The 19,014-nt window shown below is 43.8% G+C and overlaps 1 protein-coding gene across 7 annotated transcripts in view; it reads left to right on the forward strand.

Moving 5' to 3' along the window:
- The window catches only part of SULF1 (sulfatase 1), a 162,582-nt gene that overhangs the window by 87,977 nt on the left and 55,591 nt on the right, over nt 1-19,014 (forward strand). For all 7 annotated transcript variants that reach the window (XM_004274944.3, XM_049700459.1, XM_033437540.2 and 4 more), the window contains 3 exons: nt 943-1,015; nt 1,321-1,550; nt 15,369-15,608. In XM_004274944.3, the coding sequence (XP_004274992.1) occupies nt 1,379-1,550; nt 15,369-15,608 (412 nt within the window). In that variant the 5' untranslated portion in view covers nt 943-1,015; nt 1,321-1,378. The remainder of the gene's footprint in view (nt 1-942; nt 1,016-1,320; nt 1,551-15,368; nt 15,609-19,014) is intronic.

Genomic DNA, 19,014 nt, shown 5'->3' on the forward strand with positions numbered 1-19,014 from the left:
CAACCCTTTCCAAAGTCTCCTGTGCAGATTTGCAAAGATTTCACAGTGTTCCCCTCCAGATTTGATTTGATTTGGTTTTTTTTTTAAGGTGGAAAGGTCGCCTCTAACCTCCAGCCTCAGAGCCCATCAGTCATGTTGCTTTGCAGGTTGAGATCTGCTGCGGCAAAGCCAAACCTCGGTGCTAGCGGCGCTGCACCGGCTCTGAACAGTAGTGAAGCTGGTGCTCACAGTCGGAGTAGGGCTGTGTCCCCTTAGGCGCCGATGCGCTGGGGATGAGGGCTGGGCTGAGGGACCAGCCCAGCCGGGAGGAAGCATCCCTTCCCCCGGTGATTGATGAAGCACAGTTAGGAGCTTTTTGGAGGCTGGGAAACGTTGTCCTCCCAGCCCCTCACTATGAAGTCTTTGTCAGCAAAAAGAACTCTCCTGGGCAGTGAGTGACTTCAGGCAGATGACATATGACAGCTTTGCGTTTCATTCTGCTTGATAAGTACTCAATATCGTACGCAGGTGAGTTAACGCTCCCCAGATGCAAACACTCCAGTGCACTGTGGTTTCACAGGCACTGCTGGTTCTTCCTTATCAGTCATTTGTTTTTTTGGGGATGTTTAAAGTACTATTAAAGTGTGAGCAGGGATGATACCCAGATCACCATATTTATGATTATGAAATGAAGATATTATTCATGTCATTTGTTAGCAGTTCTGAATGTTGTTTCCTTCTGTCTCTCCCTTTTGGAGTACAGATTTTAAAAATTATATCAATATATTTGTATAGATATGATTTATATATTACATTTCTATTTATTATACTTATATATAAATATAATATATAAATCATATCTATACATATATATTTATGCTGTTTCAAGAGACTCTTTCAGACCAAAACTCTGTCAAAATACTTGACTGACGTTTCCTTTCGTATTTTTTCTCCCCCTTCCAGGACCCCATCTGCAGATGTCCTGAATACCTCTGAGTATAGCAGTTGATTATTCAACCAGGATACCTAATTCAAGGTATTCGCTCTTGTCAGAAAGCTTTTACATCTGAGCTGTGTTGGAAATTGTATTTTGGCAATGAATTTTGAAATCGGAAAAGTTGGAATGAGAATAAAGGACAAAAGTGAATTTGCAAAATAATCAAGCACTTAAAAAAACGACCTGATGCCTGGTAGGGTTTGCCGCTTCTGACTCATGGGCAGCCCTTTCTCTGCCAGTTTTTGTGCCAGTTCTCGCTGAGTTGTAGTCCTTTTTCTGCAACTGTGTCTGGGGTTTGGATTTCATTTTCGTCTCTCGCTCTCCCTTTCTCTCTGACTGCCCAGAGCTGCAGGAACCAGAAGACAGACATTTTGTCAGTTTTGCAACATTGGACCAAGCACAATGAAGTATTCTTGCTGTGCTCTGGTTTTGGCTGTGCTGGGCACACAGCTACTGGGGAGCCTCGGTTCAACCATCAGATCCCCGAGGTTCAGAGGCCGGATACAGCAGGAGCGGAAAAACATCCGACCCAACATCATCCTCGTGCTCACTGATGATCAAGACGTGGAGTTGGGTGAGCACTGGGTTTGTCGCTTGTTGGTCTCTTTCGCTCAGATGATTTGCTGACTTGCATTATCAGTAACAGTCAGTTAACTTTTGGGGGTTTGACACATAACGGTAGTACCTGAACCAACACCCTAGGTTATAAAATGTACTCGTATTAAATGAGAAAGCATTTGGTTTGTGTTTCAACTTGACTCTTCTGATCTTAAGGTTTTGAAGCTGGGTGTGGGCTGGGAGGATGGGAAGATGGCAGGCGAGAGGAAGCACGAAACTGTAGAAGTCAAGGGTTGGATCGTGCACCTTGGAAAACTCTTGGTCCAGAACTTTTCAAAATATTTGGGCAAATTTGTTTCAAAGAGTATGAGATTATGACTGTAATTCTCTGCCCTGCATACGAGCATAGGTGGATACAAAAAGAACTTGTCGGGGCTTCCCTGGTGGCGCAGTGGTTGAGAGTCCGCCTGCCGATGCAGGGGACACGGGTTCGTGCCCCAGTCTGGGAAAATCCCACATGCTGCGGAGCGGCTGGGCCCGTGAGCCATGGCCGCTGAGCCTGCACGTCCGAAGCCTTAAAAAAAAAAAAAAAAAAAAAAACTTATCGATGGTCATTATTATTAAGGTGATTCCTTTATTCACAGCTTGTGATTGTTAGGGAATTGAAAGTTACAGTATTCTGCACATCCTCCCGGTAGTAATTCACTGCTACCACCCTAGACAGGATGCTTTTCTGCAGAATTGGCTCACCTGGGTTAATTCTAGAGCACTTAGAAAGCCTGCCAACATCTGGCGTTGCCGCTGAGCTTCTGTATCACCTGATTTGCTTTCTCACCTTCTCACTTTCTTTAATGGCCCAGCCCTATGGTCTTGCCCATAAGCTTAGGGTCAAGTTCTTCTAGGGTACCTAGGACAAATGAAAAGCTTGCCCTTACAGGTTGTCACCACTACTCATTTCCATTCCTGGATGCAATTCCTTGCTCTCAGGAAATCGCTCAGCTAGGCTTATCCGTCACGCTGAACTTGACCGTCGCTAGTAGCTTTTAGACTTCCTGCTAGCAGAGCACCCTGGGCTTCTTTCCAGAGCTCCTCTGGCTAGGGTCTTTGAGGATAAACCCCTCCAGGCTGGAATTTGATCCACAGGGATAGGGACTTTGATTTCCAACTGGAAATCAAACCCTGGAATCCCAAAAATCAACTCTTTGGGTTCAGCTGGAAACAAAGGCACTAAAAGCCAGCAGAGGTAATGATTATTGGAGGTGACTTGCAGAGTCTGTTGTCTCTCACTTAACTGCTTATTTTTAAATTTTTATTATTTGGTTACGCCGGGTCTTAGTTGCAGCTGGCGGGCTCCTCAGTTGTGGCACGTGAACTCTTAGTTGCGGCATGCATGTGGGATCTAGTTCCCTGAGCAGGGATTGAACCCTGGCCCCCTGTATTGGGAGCGCAGAGTCTCAACCACTGTGCCACCAGGGAAGTCCCTCTCACTTAATTGCTTAAGCAAGAATTTTCAGGCATCATACCAAAATGAAAAGTCTTGCAGGTATGACTTTAGTATGTATGTGGCTGGTGGTTTAAGTTTTCATTCACCTACAGGGCAAGTAAAGTGAAGACCTTTGAATTCACTTCCCTTAACATCTCTCATATCCATCCTTTTCAATGAAGCCATTCTCTTCTCTCCCAGTTTTTCCCTAACTGGCTGGTCACGTGACCTGTGCCCTCTAGTCTTGGCCGCTCCTACCTATTCTTCATTTCCTGCAAGTATCTGATCAGGTCTCTGCTGCTTAAAACCCTCCACCAGGTTCCTTTACCAAGACGGTGAAGCCCCTCCCCTCTGCAGGCTGATGAGCGCCGGGCATCTGTCCCTACCTATTTCTGTAAGGCTATTTCCCTTTCCCTCACTTTTGCTCTGTGCTCCATGGAAACAACTTACACTTCCCTGAAGGTGTCTGGTGGTTTCATCTCCCTCACCTATATTTCATGCCTTTGTACATCTCATCCCCTCTGCCCTTTCCCCATTATTCCACCTGGCGAAGCCCTACCTATTCTTCGTGACCCAGTCCAGATGCCTTCCCCTCGGGGGGTCTTCCTTTACCAAAACGATCCTGCTGTCCAGCAGGGTGGAGGGAACTTTCCTTTGCACCACCTTGGACCTGCCTCCAGCGTATGACCCTAAATCCACCATGTGCTTCCATACCTGTCTCTTCCACTTAACTGAGAGCAACTAGAGGGCAGGGTAGTGTTCTATTTATGTTGTAGTCCTGATGCTGGGACTGTGCTGGGAATCTAGTAGGTGCTCAGTAAACTGGAAATGGACCCACAGGGGCCTGAAAAGGCTAACACAATTCCCAGAAATGAATGCAAGTATCCATCATGATCTACCTCTTCAATATACAACCCTTGTCTTTAAAATAAATTAAGGAATTGTTTGATCAGTGTATTTTTAAGAGTTCAAAATTTCATCCTTATCCTATAGTTAATGAATTCATTCAGTAGATATTTATTAAGCAGTTATTAAACACTGGCTTCTAGTGGAAACACATGGATATAATGGTGAAGAGTCGTTGGCCAGGTTCAATCAACCCAGCTCTTTCCTACATGTTTGCCTTGCCTTTACTTCCTTCCTTGATTTCCTACCCAGATACCAGGCTAAGCATTCACTCATTTAATCATCACAGTCGCTCTATGAAGTGGTTACTATTACTCTCTTCAGTTTATACTTAAGATAAATGAGGCTTAGAGAAGTTGCATAGGCTGTGATGAGCTAGGAAGCATGATTCCTTCCCTCAATCCGTCCTTCAACAAATATTTATTGAGCCCTTCCTAAAACAACCTGTAAGTACATGGTCACGCCCTAGGTTCCGAGATAACAGCTAAGATGGGTCTTGTTATCCTACTGGCAGAACAAGTTGATGATGAACCACTGTGAACCATGGATACAAATTTAGAGAAGACTTCTTTTCTCAGCAGAAAAATTATGTTCTTGGTAGTGGGTACAGTTTGATGGAGACTTTCGCCTGGCCGATTGTAACGCTCTCATAATCTTTCTTGACACTTAACTGCTCTAGACTTTAGTTGGCTTTTGTGTTTTTTAAATCATCTTAACCAATTTTTTTTTCTTTTGGCTGCGTTCCATCTTCGTTGCTGCGTGCGGGCTTTCTGTAGTTGTGGCGAGTGGGGGCTACTCTTTGTTACAGTGGGCGGGCTTCTCATTGCGGTGGCTTCTCTTGTTGCGGAGCACGGGCTCTAGGCGCGTGGGCTTCAGTAGTTGCAACACGCAGGCTCAGTAGTTGTGGCACATGGGCTTAGTTGCTCTGCGGCATGTGGGGTCTTCCTGGACCAGGGATCGAACTAGTTTCCTCTGCACTGGCAGGCAGACTCTTAACCACTGCGCCACCAGGGAAGTCCTCCTCTTAACCATTTTCAAGTGTACAATTCAATAGTGTTAAGTACATTCACATTGTTGTGCAACCAATCTCCAAAACTCTTTTCATTCTATAAAATTAAAACTCTATACCTATTAAACAGTAACTCCCTAAACCCCCAGCCCTTGGCAACCACCATTCTACTTTCTGTCTCTATGAACTTGACTGCTCTGCGTACTTCATATAAGTGGAATCATACAGTATTTGCCTTTTTGTGATTGGCTTATTTCACTTAGCATAATGTCCTTCCTCACTGTTCATCTGTGTTGTAGCATGTCTCAGAATTTCCTTCCTTTTGAAGGTTAAAGAATATTCCATTATATGTATATCCACCCTATGTCTATCCATTGATCTCTTGTTAGACATTAGTGTTGCTTCTGCTTTTTGATTATTGTGAATAATGCTACTATGAACATAGGTGTATAAATGTCTCTTTGAGATGCTGCTTTCAATTCTTTGGGGGTATATACCCAGAAATGGAGTTGCTAGATCAATAGGTAATTCTATTTTTAATTTTTTGAGGAACTGCAATACTGTTTTCATAGCGACTGCACCATGGTCCATTCCCACCAACAGTACATAAGGGTTCCAGTTTCTCCACATTCTTGACAATATTTGCTGTTGGCTGGTTTTTTGATAATAGCCATCCTAATGGGTGTGAGATGTTCTCTAATTGTGGTTTTGACATGGTTTGTTTTGGTTTGATTTTTTACTTACATGTGATTATGTTTGCCAAATATTGAATAAATCTTCACCTAAGCAGAACTTTTGCACCTGTAACACTGCAGGCGTTTTGGCTTCTGTGCCTCCAGAAGGGTATAACAGACTGAGAAAAGGCTTAGGAAAACAGCTACAAAGATTGTAATAGAATACTTTTCCTTCTGGAAAAGAATAAAATAATTGTATCTCTTTGTCTGGAAAGACAAAGGCTAAGAAGGATTGTAATCCAAGTTTATGAAACAAGCTGGGAAGGAAAGCTCTTATTAAGTAGGACTGGGGCCCCTCCCTCAACTTTGAGGACAAATAAAGTAAACTAGTCCTTTGTGAAAGGAGTGAAACACATGAGGCATTTACTAATGAAAGTGCTAGAACCTCATATGTGGATAACACTTCATCTTTTTCCAAAGAACATTTCTTCTCATTGTTGCATTTTATTGTCATCCCACCCAAGTTGGGTGGGTAGGACAGAGCTCATTATCCCAGGAGGACACCTGATCCATGGAAAGATTAAGTAATTTAACCAGCGGTCCCTGTACTTCTGGATTTGCTTTTTCCACAGCTTGAGAAGTGGTTCAGGTTATGCCTCTACCCGTAAATAGTTCAGGTTTTTAGGCGAAGTGAATGGGTGGAGATTTACACCTTTTTTAAAAAAATTGAAGCATAGTTAGTTTACAATATTCTGTTAGTTTCAGCTGTACAGCAAAGTGATTCAGTTATACATACATATATATCTGTTTTTTTCAGATTCTATTCCCTTATAGGTTATTACAAAATATTGAGTATAGTTCCCTGTGCTATACAGTAGGTCCTTGTTAGCTATCTTATTATTATTATTTTTTTTTTGCGGTACACGGGCCTCTCACTGTTGTTGGCTTTCCGGTTGCAGAACAGAGGCTCCGGACGCACAGGCCCAGCGGCCATGGCTCACGGGCCCAGCCGCTCCGCGGCACATGGGATCCTCCCGGACCGGGGCACGAACACATGTCCCCTGCATCGGCAGGCGGACTCTCAACCACTGTGCCACCAGGGAAACCCCTATCTATTTTATATATAGTAGTGTGTATATGTTAATCCCAAACTCCTAATTTATCCCTCCCCCTCCTTTCCTCTTTGGTAACCATGTTTGTTTTCTATGTCTGTGAGTCCATTTCTGTTTTGTAAATAAGATCATTTGTATCATATTTGAGATTACACGTATAAGTGATATCATGATATTTGTCTTTCTCTGTCTGACTTACTTCACTTAGTATGATAATCTCTAGGTCCATCCATGTTGCTGCAAATGGCATTATTTCATTCTTTCTTATAACTGAGTATATTCCATTGTATATATATGTACCACATCTTCCTTTTTAAAAATAATGTATGATTGATTTTACTTTTTGTTTTTGGCCACGCCACACAGCTCGTAGGATCTTAGTTCCCCAACCAGGGACTGAACCTGTGCCCTTCGCAGTGAAAGCATGGAGTCCTAACCACTGGACTGCCAGGGAATTCCCAGTACCACATCTTCTTAATTCAGTTGTCTGTTGATGGGCACTTAGGTTGCTTCCATGTCTTGGCTATTGTAAATAATGCTGCTATGAACATTGGGGTACGTGTATATTTTCGAATTATGGGGTTTTTTTAAGCTAGAAAAACACAAATGGACATGATTAACGTGAAGTTTGGGATGATGGCTACCATCTGGGGAAGGAGTGGTAACCAAGTACATCAGCAGTATTCATATTTCATTTTAAAATTGAAAATATGTATCTGAAGAAACTGTGATCAAATGCGAAGCTTTGACAAAGCTAGGAGACATGTCATTTATTCTGTTTTTCCCTGCACTTGAAAATATTTTACAAATCAAAAAGAAGAAAATCAGAAATGCTCATGGGACTCCCCTAACTTTCTGAGACTAGAGTCAAAGAGATTAGGCTCTAAATCTTTCCCAAATGGTCCCTGGGTGCCACTCCGAGAAACAAAATAATGAGCTGATTAGAACATTGATCTGGCTCAATGTGGCATTTCTTAAATTCTTAGGAAATTGGACTGGTGCTAACATCTCAGTAACGCTGACCCAATGCTTCTCTTAGATCATAAGGAGAATTAAGAAATCTTAAATACATGGAAACACTTTGTCTAAAGCAGAGGTCACAAATGGGATCTACAGTCCAGAGCTAGCCCACAGATGTGTTTTGCTTGACCAGCACACTTTTTAAAACCAAGGCAACATTTTAAAAGATCAGGTGATTTGACATGAAAAGAAAAGAAATCCAGATTCCGACTTTTCTTGAAAGTTCAGAAGAATGAGGGCTTACATTCCCATGAGGCAGCCATCAGTTAAATGCTTGAAGGGGAGTCAAAGCTGCCCCCATTAGGTGGGGCGTGTCCTCCCGAGACCCTCACGGTCCCCACCACTCTCCACTGCTCCCCAACACTTAGGCCAAGGATCACTTGTTATTCGCCATCATGCCCATCCTGCCGATTTTCTTATAGTCAGGGGAAGGTTCTGTATACTCACATCTCTATCAAACATAGAAAACTGGAAAGACGAAAGCTCTGTGATTTTTCTTGTACCTGCCTACGTTCTCTGTCTAGCCTGTAGGCGTTTTTACTTCCATTCCCCTAAAAAACTAGTCCCCACTTTTAATGGCCTTTAGCTCTTTAGGGGAAAAAATAATGAGTCCTAGTGACCTAGAAACATGCCAGACAGATTTATTATCTGCTTCTTGGTCCCTTCTTCCCCCAACTTGTTTTCCCTCCTCTGGTTTTAGCTGAAACATCTGTTTTTTCTTTCCTACCAACTTCACAGTTTTGGTAGAAAAAGGTATACTGTGTGATCATGTTATCTTTTTAATGCTTTCAGAATTAAAATTTTCAATAGACCAATAAAGCCATTTTTAATATGGGAACTATCACTGTTTAAGGTTCCATACTTATCTGTTGGCATAGGAAAATAGCAGGGGTGTGCCTTAGCACAGGTCATTTATATATTTAAATCATTAACCTTACCCCATCATAAAACAATGGCGTCTAGAAACAACCCTGCACATTTAATGAGTTGTGTTTGCTTGTCGTTATCATTCATCAAACTATGAATTGTTGCAATTCGCACGGAGGTGTGTCGCTCTATGAAGCCAGGTGTGTGTGAATGCCACATATCTGGGACTTCCTTAAAAGATGATGATGACAACATTTATTATTGAATTTCTGGTTTTGTGAGTTTTTCTGGACATGATGAACAGCCTCGATGAAAATGTTAACGCTTGATAGTATGAAATATTGAATAATCAAATGCTAAGATATTTGAATCAGGAAAGGCAAAGCTTTGTTGTAAAGTTTAACATGTTCGTGAAGTAATCCAGGCTCTCTGTGTGGTTTTGGTAAAGTCATTCCAATTAGTGGGACATTTTCTCCCTCGTGACCTTTTTTCACACACGTGATTTGGGAATACATGAGTTGAAGCCTGTAGAATGATTTAAATTCCTGGCTATGGCTCTGTCTACTCCCAGGAACCTAGCACATACCCCCTCAAAGGACCATTCGTGGAGCCTTGATTTTTAACTCCACCAGAATTGCAAACCTGGCGGATCTTGCCGGATTCCCAAAGAGTGCCACTTCTCCTGACACCGAGCAGTGTCTCGGTCACCGCTGAGCTGTCCGAGCATCCCCACCCCTGCAAGAGCGAATGGCAGAAGTCCCCAGTTCCAGCCTGGAGCTCTGGTGCTGGGACAGCTTTTCTTGGCAGCCCCAAGATTCAGCTGTGGCCTGGACCTTCCCTGTCCTCAAGCCAGCCCAGTCAGCAGTGCCCCCGTGCCAGCTACTGGACTTAATTACGGTCACTTCATAACATCCCTGTCAGGCTTCCACCTCCCAGGACAATTTTAAATGATAATGAAGTCAGGCTTCTTGCTTAAGAGGGGCATGGGGAACAGTGTGTGATGGGTGGAGGGGAACTGATGTGTGATGGGTGGAGGGGAACTGATGTCTCTAAGCCAGCATTAACATTTTATGTCTTGAAGCGTGGACAAAGCAGTTGACCTCTGTCTCAGTCCGTGACGACTGCTCTAACCAAATACCATAGACTGGGTGGCTTAGTGACTTCTAAACAACAGATGTTTATCAGGTAATTACTTCTCACAGCTCTGGAGGCTGAAAAGTCCAAGATCGAGGCTCCAGGAGATTCGGTGTGTGGTGAGGACCAACTTCCTGGTTCATAGGTGGCTGTCTTGTCACTGTGTCCTCACATGGAGAAAGGGGCAAGGGAACCCTCTGTGGCCCCTTTTATGAGGGGCTGATCCCATTCATGAGGGCTCCACCCTCATGACCTAATCACCTCCCAAAGCCCCACCTCCTAATACCATCACCTTGGGTGTTAGGTTTCAACCTATACATTTTGGAAGGACACGAAAGTTCAGTCTATCGCAACCTCTGTATGCTTACCTTAGCTTTGGAATTCAGATGTGATTACAGATAGGGAGATGGAAAATGCAAGAGTAAAGGAAACACGTTGGGGCTGAGGTGATCACAAATTAAAATCGTAGCTCGTGCCATTTGCTCGACAGCCCTGCTAACTAGTCTGAGGAGCTATTATTAGCTGCATTTTACATCTGAGAAAAAAGAGGGTAAAGGGCTTGTTCAAGTTCAAGCTCATCTGTGACAAACACCCAGGTGTTTCCCCCCAAGTCCACATCCAGGGCTCTCTCTTCTCGTGCTCACCCTCCTAAGCCCTGCTGTGGGAATCTTGGTATAATTCTTTAGCCTTAAGCTTCATGTCATTCCTATGAACTAATTGTTCCGCTAACTAAGAATCAACACGATTTGCATTTTAGGCACCAAAGGCCTGAAACCCAAAGAAGTGGGGAGCTTCAGCTTAAAACAAAACTGAGTCCTTCCAGCGATAGTACAAGACATGGTCCCAGCCACTGCTCCCCAGCTGGAGATGCATAATGATGAGTTGCTTTTTGCAGAATGGTGTTTGGTAGTTTCCTGATGAAATATCAATGGTGCAATCGTAGTGGTTGTAGAAGCAGGATGAGGCAGTGTTGTTGGCTAACATGAATCATTGCACAGCCATAGAAGAGAAGAAGGAGTTTTTCGCTTACCTTGTTGGAGTGCAGTGACGCGGCAGAGGGAAGAGGTATATGATTCCTGTGCTCCATCATCTGTGTCTACGCAGGGAATCCGAGATCAGAGGCAGCAGTGAACACCAGTGTGACTGTCGGCTTCTGAAGACAGACACGCCTGCAGCCCACTCACCTCGACCTGGGCTCGAGCTACCTTAATCACTTCAGCCCCTAAGAGGGCAGGAGACAGGCTTCAGTGTCTGTTATCATCTCCCCTAAGAGGCCGGATGAAGCAAGATATGATATTACAGAAAATGAGACATATCCTGACTCCAAGCAGACATCATTTCTGTGTCTCAGTCTTGAGAACGTCAGGGTCACAGCTGGGACTCAGCCTAGACGCAGCTTAAGAGCGTGGTCCCTGAGCAGACTGCCCGCCTTTGCATCCAGGCTCTACTGCTTAGGGTCTGTGTGGCCCTAAGCACGTTGTTTAACCCTTCTGCTCCTCAGCTTTATCATCCTTGATGTGAGAATAATAAATAGAAACACCCGTATGGAAGCCTATTGTCCGGGTTCGATGAGTTGCTACACGGGAAGCACTTAGAAGTGGGCGTAAAGTAGAAAATCCGTGAGAGTAAAAGCATGAAATCGGTGTTTCCTCTTCCGCTCTGCCCACCTTACAGCCTCGGAAGCGGTCTGAGCCACTTAGATCACTTAAAATGAAGCACCCACTAAAGTCTCTTCCAGCTCGAGGCTTCGCTGGTTCCGTGTCTGGCCTCGAATAGGTCTCCAGGAGTGGGGAGGGGCCGCGCCAGCATCCTCAGGGAGCTTGTTAGAAATGCAAATTCTCTGGTCCTTCCCGGGTCTTACTTAAATCAGCATCTCAGGGTGGACCCAGAAGTCTAGGATTTAACATGGGCTCCAGGTGATTTTTAACGTTGGAGAAGCCTTGTCTCAGAACCTTCTCCTTACTGAGAAACGTGAAGCCACATTCAAGAACCTCACATCCGGGAACCCCGCCCGTGGTGCTACCGTGGTCACAGTACCTGCAGGGACCAAATGTCTTCGTTGTTCCCTTTGACGTGTGGGCCGGTTGGAAGCAGAGCATTTGGAGGGATTTTTTAGTTCCTTGGTACAACCAGCTCAGTCAATGAAGAAAAGAGAGATATTTAGAATGAGAGGAGAGTCCTGGCTGGGGCAATTATGAAGCAAGGGGCTGAGTTTTAGTCCCCAGTTTGTAGATTATTTGACCTTAGATCAGATTTTCACCTCCCATCCTGTGCTGCGGTCCAAATAAGTCTGTAAACTGGAGGTTGCAGCTTTGTGATTCGGGACCTTGGAGGATGGCCTCCAGCTGCATTTTTTTTTTTTTTTTTTAAATTTGAGTCCAGCTAGGCTCATAAGGGAACTCTGAGAAGTCATTCTTTGACATAAAAAGACTATTAGGCAATAAAAATTGATCAACAGTGTTTGCTGAGTTTTCCCAAAATTCAAGCTATTACCGTAAGTAATCACTGCGGTTTTCTAAAGAGGAAAGAGTAATAAGGGAGTGGACTTTGGCATCAACCTCGAACTCTCTCCCCACTCCTGCGTCTCATTTCATGTATTTTCTCCAGGCTCTTTCCCCCTGTGTGATCAACCAACACAAATATAAAACACAACATTTCTAAAATGCACTTCTTTGATCTTCTGTAGGACATATTTCTTGTTAGTTACTTCTTGAGTAACAGTGAAACCATTACTTTACCAGTTTTCTTCCCGGGCTGAAAACTGTGAGTCAACTCACAGCCTTCTGATGCATTGCAACATCTCCTGGGTCTGCATCTTAAGAGTCCTTCTATTTTAAAGGCACAGCCCAGTTCACGTTCTTACCACCCCATGGCCGGGTGGGTTCAGCAGCCTTTTGGCCGTACCCTTGATGGGCCAGCCTATTCCCCACCTACCCAACAATGCACATATTTCCATTGCCATGGCAACACCTCTCAAAGACTTCTTTCTTATCATGTCCTTCATGCCTTTGACAAAGAACTTGTTCTGCCGTCATTTTGTCTATTCTGTCAAATCCAAATATCTCTGCCCAGCCTCCAAACTATTGGCTAAATCTGCCACCCATTTCATCAAGAGAAGTCTTCATATTCGATTTCATTCCAGAAAATCCACGTGCCATTTTCAGCACTCCACTTACTTCTTCCCACCTCCAGTGCACCGTGCATACCACCTTCCCCGTGCTACCCACAATACACTTCGCCCATCCCATGTTTTTCTTCCTCCTTTCCTCCCATTTGTCCTCATCTCCTGTGGCAGAGCTCTTATTAAACATTGCCTCTGGTCCCCGCTGTCTTTATAGGTCCTGCTACTGCTATATCCACACTCACGTCTACCTTGCTTTGCAGATGTCCCTAAGCAATTTTCATATGTAAATTCTCATCTGGTTAGTTTACTGCTGAAGATCAGAGGCAGCAGAGAATTTTCCATTTCTTTTGTTAATGCTACACTTTGGGGGATCAGTCCAGAGAGCTGAGGTCAATAGAATGAATGCTCAGCATGAAGTGGGTGCTCACTACATGTTATCCACTGATGGCAAAAAGGTTGCTTGATCCTCTGAATACAACCAGGGGAGAAAAAGCAGTTAGGAATCCTCCTAACTGAAGCATATTTCAGGGAGCTCTAAGGAGACCCAATTAGAAACCATCTTTTCTGTTTTCATGTGAATGGTAAGAGCTCGTATGTGGAAAAAAAACTGTGGTTTTTGGATGGCTGCATGCTTCTCTTCTGCTCTGAATGCTTGCCTGGTTTGCATTACGATTTCCTTCCTTGTTGGAAAGCTACATAGACTTTCTCCCTTTCTTTGGAAGAAGTAGGACCTGTTGGAAATGTGAGGCTCCAGGATTGAAATGCAATGGCCTTGGCTGTAGTGCTCTGTAGTGCATTTCTTGACAGGTCCTGAAAAGACGATTGAATTCTGGCCTGAGCTTTTTTTTTCCTGCAGTATTTGGATGGGTTTCAGCTTCCATGTTTGGCTGGATAATCGAAATAGGTTTTTTTTCCCTTCCTCAGCAATCGTATGTACAATTTCATGCTTTACAGTTCAAATGGCACGCTTTACTACTACGCAGATACTTTTGAATGTGACAGAATCATAGCTCTTTCACAAACAAACAACCCATCTTTTAAAATGACGTGGAAACAGGTGAAAATATAAACTGGTCGTACTATCCTGGTAGAAAAACTGGCAGGTATGTGGTGAGTTTGCTAGAGGATACGAACTTACATTGAAGATCTTTTTTTAATTAAACACAGGCATTTTGCAAACCAAAACTACAATGAGGTATCACCTCACACCGGTCAGAATGGTCGTCATCAAAAAATCTACAAACAATAAATGCTAGAGAGGGTGTGGAGAATAGGGAACCCTCTTGCACTGTCGGTGGGAATGTAAATTGATACAGCCACTATGGAGAAGAGTATGGAGGTTCCTTAAAAAACTAAAAATAGAACTACCATATGACCCAGCAATCCCACTCCTGGGCACATACCCTGAGAAAACCATAATTCAAAAAGACACATGCACCCCAATGTTCATTGCAGCAGTATTTACGATAGCCAGGACATGGAAGCTACCTAAATGTCCATCGACAGATGAATGGATAAAGAAGATGTGGCACATATATACCATGGAGTATTATTCAGCCATAAAAAGGAATGAAACTGGGTCATTTGTAGCGACATGGAGGGACCTAGAGTCTGTCATACAGAGTGAAGTTAGTCAAAAAGAGAAAAACAAATATCGTATATTAACGCATATATGTGGAATCTAGAAAAATGGTGCACATGAACCAATTTTCAGCACAGGAACAGAGACACAGACAGAAAACAGACGTGTGGACACAGGGGAGGAAGGGGGGGTGGGATGAACTGGGAGATTCGGATCCACATATATACACTACCATGTGTCAAATCGATAGCTAGTGGGAACCTGCTGTACAGCACAGGGAACTCTACTCAATGATCCATGGTGACCTAAATGGGTGGGATGGGGGGGTGGGAGGGAGGTCAAGAGGGAGGGGATACATGTAGACATATAGTTGATTCACTTCGTTGTACAGCAGAAACTAACACAGCATTGTAAAGCAACTTTACCCCAGTTTAAAAAAAAACAGGCATTTTGGAAGGACTTTTACTTAATTGGAAAACTTCTCCCCTCTTTTATTTCATACGATGAAAACATTCTATCTCGTCATCTCTGCAATGTCTGTGGCATGGTGCGAGTGTGGTGGGCTAGGAGTTTGATGCTCTGTTTTGATGCTCTCTGATAATCTTCAAAGGGCTGCTGGCCTTGGAATCTGCTCCGTCTCTAAAATTCTAGCTTTAGTGATCAGATAAACCTGCTTTTCTTTTTCCTTTGTGATCAAGGAGGGGAGAAGCTGAAATGTGTTTTTATTCTGCAAAATATTTGAGATGGCAGAATCCCAAACGTTGCATTTTGTTCTAGAAACGAGAGCTCGTCAAATGATAGACTCCTTCAGGCTAAGGCAGAGAAATCAACAAGGCAGGGGGAACAGAGCCCCTGAGTGATGTGACATCGGTGGGTGATCGCGCGGTGCTGTCTGCTAACAACGCTGGCATTGTGCCTTCCAGGGTCCCTGCAAGTCATGAACAAAACCAGAAAGATTATGGAGCGCGAGGGGGCCACCTTCACCAACGCCTTCGTGACGACGCCCATGTGCTGCCCGTCCCGCTCGTCTATGCTCACGGGCAAGTACGTGCACAACCACAACACCTACACCAACAATGAGAACTGCTCCTCGCCCCCCTGGCAGGCAGTGCACGAGCCGCGGACTTTTGCTGTCTATCTGAACAGCACTGGCTACAGAACAGGTAAAGGGGGAGCTTTCCAGCCCGTGAACCTCTGGTAGCGCACCTCTGGAAGATGCACTGTATGGTGAAATATATGAAGTTCCAATCAGTCCCTAAGGGGAAGGAGCCGAGGCTTGTGTCTCTCAGCATCCTCTGCTTTTCCCTCTGGTTAACGTCCCAGAGAGAGGTCCCTTAGAGAAAAGTCAGTGATTGTCAGCAGACACGTTAAGAAAGTGTTGTCCCCATCAGAGCAACCGGCAATTGGAATTTTCCAGGAGAACCTGCAACAGAAGAGTTTTCATCCCATGAACGTGCTTACCTCAACCCTCCAAACCTCCAGGCATCCCAGCGCAGCTTGAGGCTTGTCTTAAATGTTGGCAAATTCTTGCCCATTGGGTGAGAAATCATCAAGCACTTTGAAATTGCTTAGCACCTACCCCAGGATCTGGGACACGATAGATTATCAAAATTGTTTACTGAATTCGGACGTAACTGAAAGAAATCATCCAGTGAGGTGTACCTTATTCATTCATCTATTTATTTACTCATAATTAATAGGATTGGGAGTTTCTTTAGCTTAGTTTTGGTGACTTTTAGATCTCAAGTGTTCGCCCCCATCTCCCAGGAAAGGAGGGCATCCCAATTGCTACATCTTCTATCACTGTTTAACCTACATAGATGAGTGGTTTGGTTAGTTGGTCTTTTGCAAACTGGGGACCTCCTTCCAGAGAGGTCATGACCATCATACCAGTGTAAGAAAGAAGCAAGGCTCCTTCCTGTCAGGTTGCCCCCAAAACCTTTATTCTCCTAGCGTTTATATGCTCTCCTTGGGTTTTCTGAGCATTTCTTTATGAAAAGAAGCAAAGATATTGATTGAGGGGCTGTAATGAAAAATAATTTTTTCAGAACCAACTAGACGTATTCATAAGAATTAAGGGTGTCATAATTAAAACTTGTTGAAAAAGATTTTCAGGTCTGCAGATTCTCTATTCTGAAGATTTAAAAGGAAAGGATATCAGATCAATGTATTCTCTCAAATCTCTTTTAAAAATGAGATTAACCTTTTCCACTGGACTCAGGAAATATGTGGCCATTTGCTTCTTTGCAGAGCGCCTTATGCGCACTTAATACTTGTTATTTATGGATGAAAATATTGATTGTGGATGTGATAGCACTGTCATCCACAGGCATTCAAGAGCTCCACTCACAGAAGAACCTCCTCCCATGAGCCTCAGGGGTGTTTGCTTACGCTTCAGAAAGAAACCAGGTTACTCCAAGTGCCCTATCCTGAGTGTGTTTCCCCACATAAGTGATTTAAGTTTATAGCACCTTTCACCTACGAGCTCTAAAGCAATTTGCAGATCTATCACACATCCCTGTAGGGTTCATAAACAGCAAATGTACTTGGCTCCATTTTATAACTGATGTGGGAATTTCAAATACTGTGTGATGACCAGCTCAGAAGCAAAATCAGAAATGGTCCCCTGATGCCTGATTCCTGATTTTGACCACCAAATTGTGTTTCGTTTGCGGGAAGCATTGTATGAAATCAGTGCCTTTCAACTCCCAGGCTCCCTTATAATTTAATTCCTAGTAGCAGACATAGAGAGATGGAGGGAGTTGGAACTTAGGGAATTAGAACTCTCACTGTATCCAGACCGGTGTGGACGGTGTCGATCCTAGAAATGGAGATGCTGGTGACACAGAGGACCCTGCCCAGAACTTAGAACTGTCGATTAGGACTTGCTAATTCATTTCAGGGCTAAATCAAGAAAGGGCAAAAAGAAGATAATAAGTTCTGGAGAGATAGTGAACAGCAGTGTGGCTATAGTTGACAGTATTATATTGTGTACTTGAAATTTGCTAAAAGGCTAGATCTTGGATGTTCTCACCACAAAGAAAAAACTGGAAACTAGCAAAGATGTGAAGTGATGGATATGTTGATTGGTTTGGCAGTGGTTAATATTTCACAATGTCTATGTATAGTGAACCATCAGGCTGTAAACCTTACAATTTTTTTTTAAGATTTATTTATTTATTTTTGGCCACATCGGGTCTTAGCTGCGGCTCGCAGGCTTCTCTCTAGTTGTGACGCGCAGGTTCCAGGGTGCGTGGGCTCTGTAGTTGTGGCGCCCAGCTTCCAGAGCACGACGGCTCTGTAGTTTGCGGCATGCAGACTCTCTGGTTGAGGCACCCGAGCTCAGTAGTTGTGGTGCGCGGGCTTAGATGCTCCGCGGCATGTGGGATCTTAGTTCCCCGACCAGGGATCAAACCCGCGTCCCCTGCATTGGAAGGCGGATTCTTTGCCACTGGACCACCAGGGAAGTCCCACCTTACAATTTTTTTTTAAGTTAACATCTTTATTGGAGTATAATTGCTTACAATTTTTGATTGTCAATTATATCTCAGTAAAGCTGGGCAGCGGGGAAGAAAGGGGAAAAAAGGGAAATTGATATTTGATGTTTGCTTCCTCTGTACCAGGCACTTTAGCTAAGTTTTCTCACCTAATTCTTCCGGAAACTTTGAAAGGATTTGCCCATATTGCCAGTGAAGAAACCGAAACTCAGGAGGGTTTATCTGAGGTCACAAGCTAGTCAGTGACAGACTGAATCCAGCACACCTGACTCCAACATCTTTCCTCTTTCTTTATTTCTTTACATATATTTCTATCAGGCTTCATTCCGAAGTGCCTGGCAGAGACACATAAAACATAAGATACAGAGCAGTAAGGACACTGTCGAATGGAAACGAAGGGTAGAGCCAGTTAAAATCAAGGCAAAGGTTAATATGCAAACTGCAGGCATACCACGGAGTTGTAGAGAAAGGCTGCATATTTGGAGCTAACTTCCAGATGGCAAAAGCAAAAATGGAAATGCCATCCATTACACAGCTCACTGGGTCACCAAGAAAAAACAAATCTTGCTTCTAAGAAGTGGAGTGTACTCTGGTACTTGTTTCAATTATCCTATGCTGCGTCCACCCTACAAGAGCTTGAATAAAACTCAGAGGTAATTTAGTTTTTCAGTTCCTTTGTTCTCAGACGAACAAATTTAGACCTACAAGATTAAGGTGACTTGCTGAAGTGACACATCTGATGTTCTAACAGGAAGAGTGGGCAACAGGACTTTGGTCTTCAGGCCTCTTTCCAGTATGCTACCCTAACCTAATGGGTTAGGTCTAGGATGAAGCTGCAGACCATCAGGCTTTCCCGGGGACAACTGTCAGTCCTTTGGTGCAGCCCCGTAGCCTGCTTCAATCAGTTGTCTTCTTCAGGGAGAGGAGATTTGCTCCTGGAAACTAACTCAGATTCTGAAGCCAACCTTCTTCCCAGGGGTCTAGACACTTAGGTAATAATGGAATTTATAGTGAGTCATCCTGTAAAGTAAAAGGAATTCTTTAAGGGAAACGGGACTTTTCCAAACACTTA

This window comes from Orcinus orca, chromosome 17, assembly GCF_937001465.1.
Source record: "Orcinus orca chromosome 17, mOrcOrc1.1, whole genome shotgun sequence".
In the NCBI taxonomy this organism is placed as follows: Eukaryota; Metazoa; Chordata; class Mammalia; order Artiodactyla; family Delphinidae; genus Orcinus; species Orcinus orca.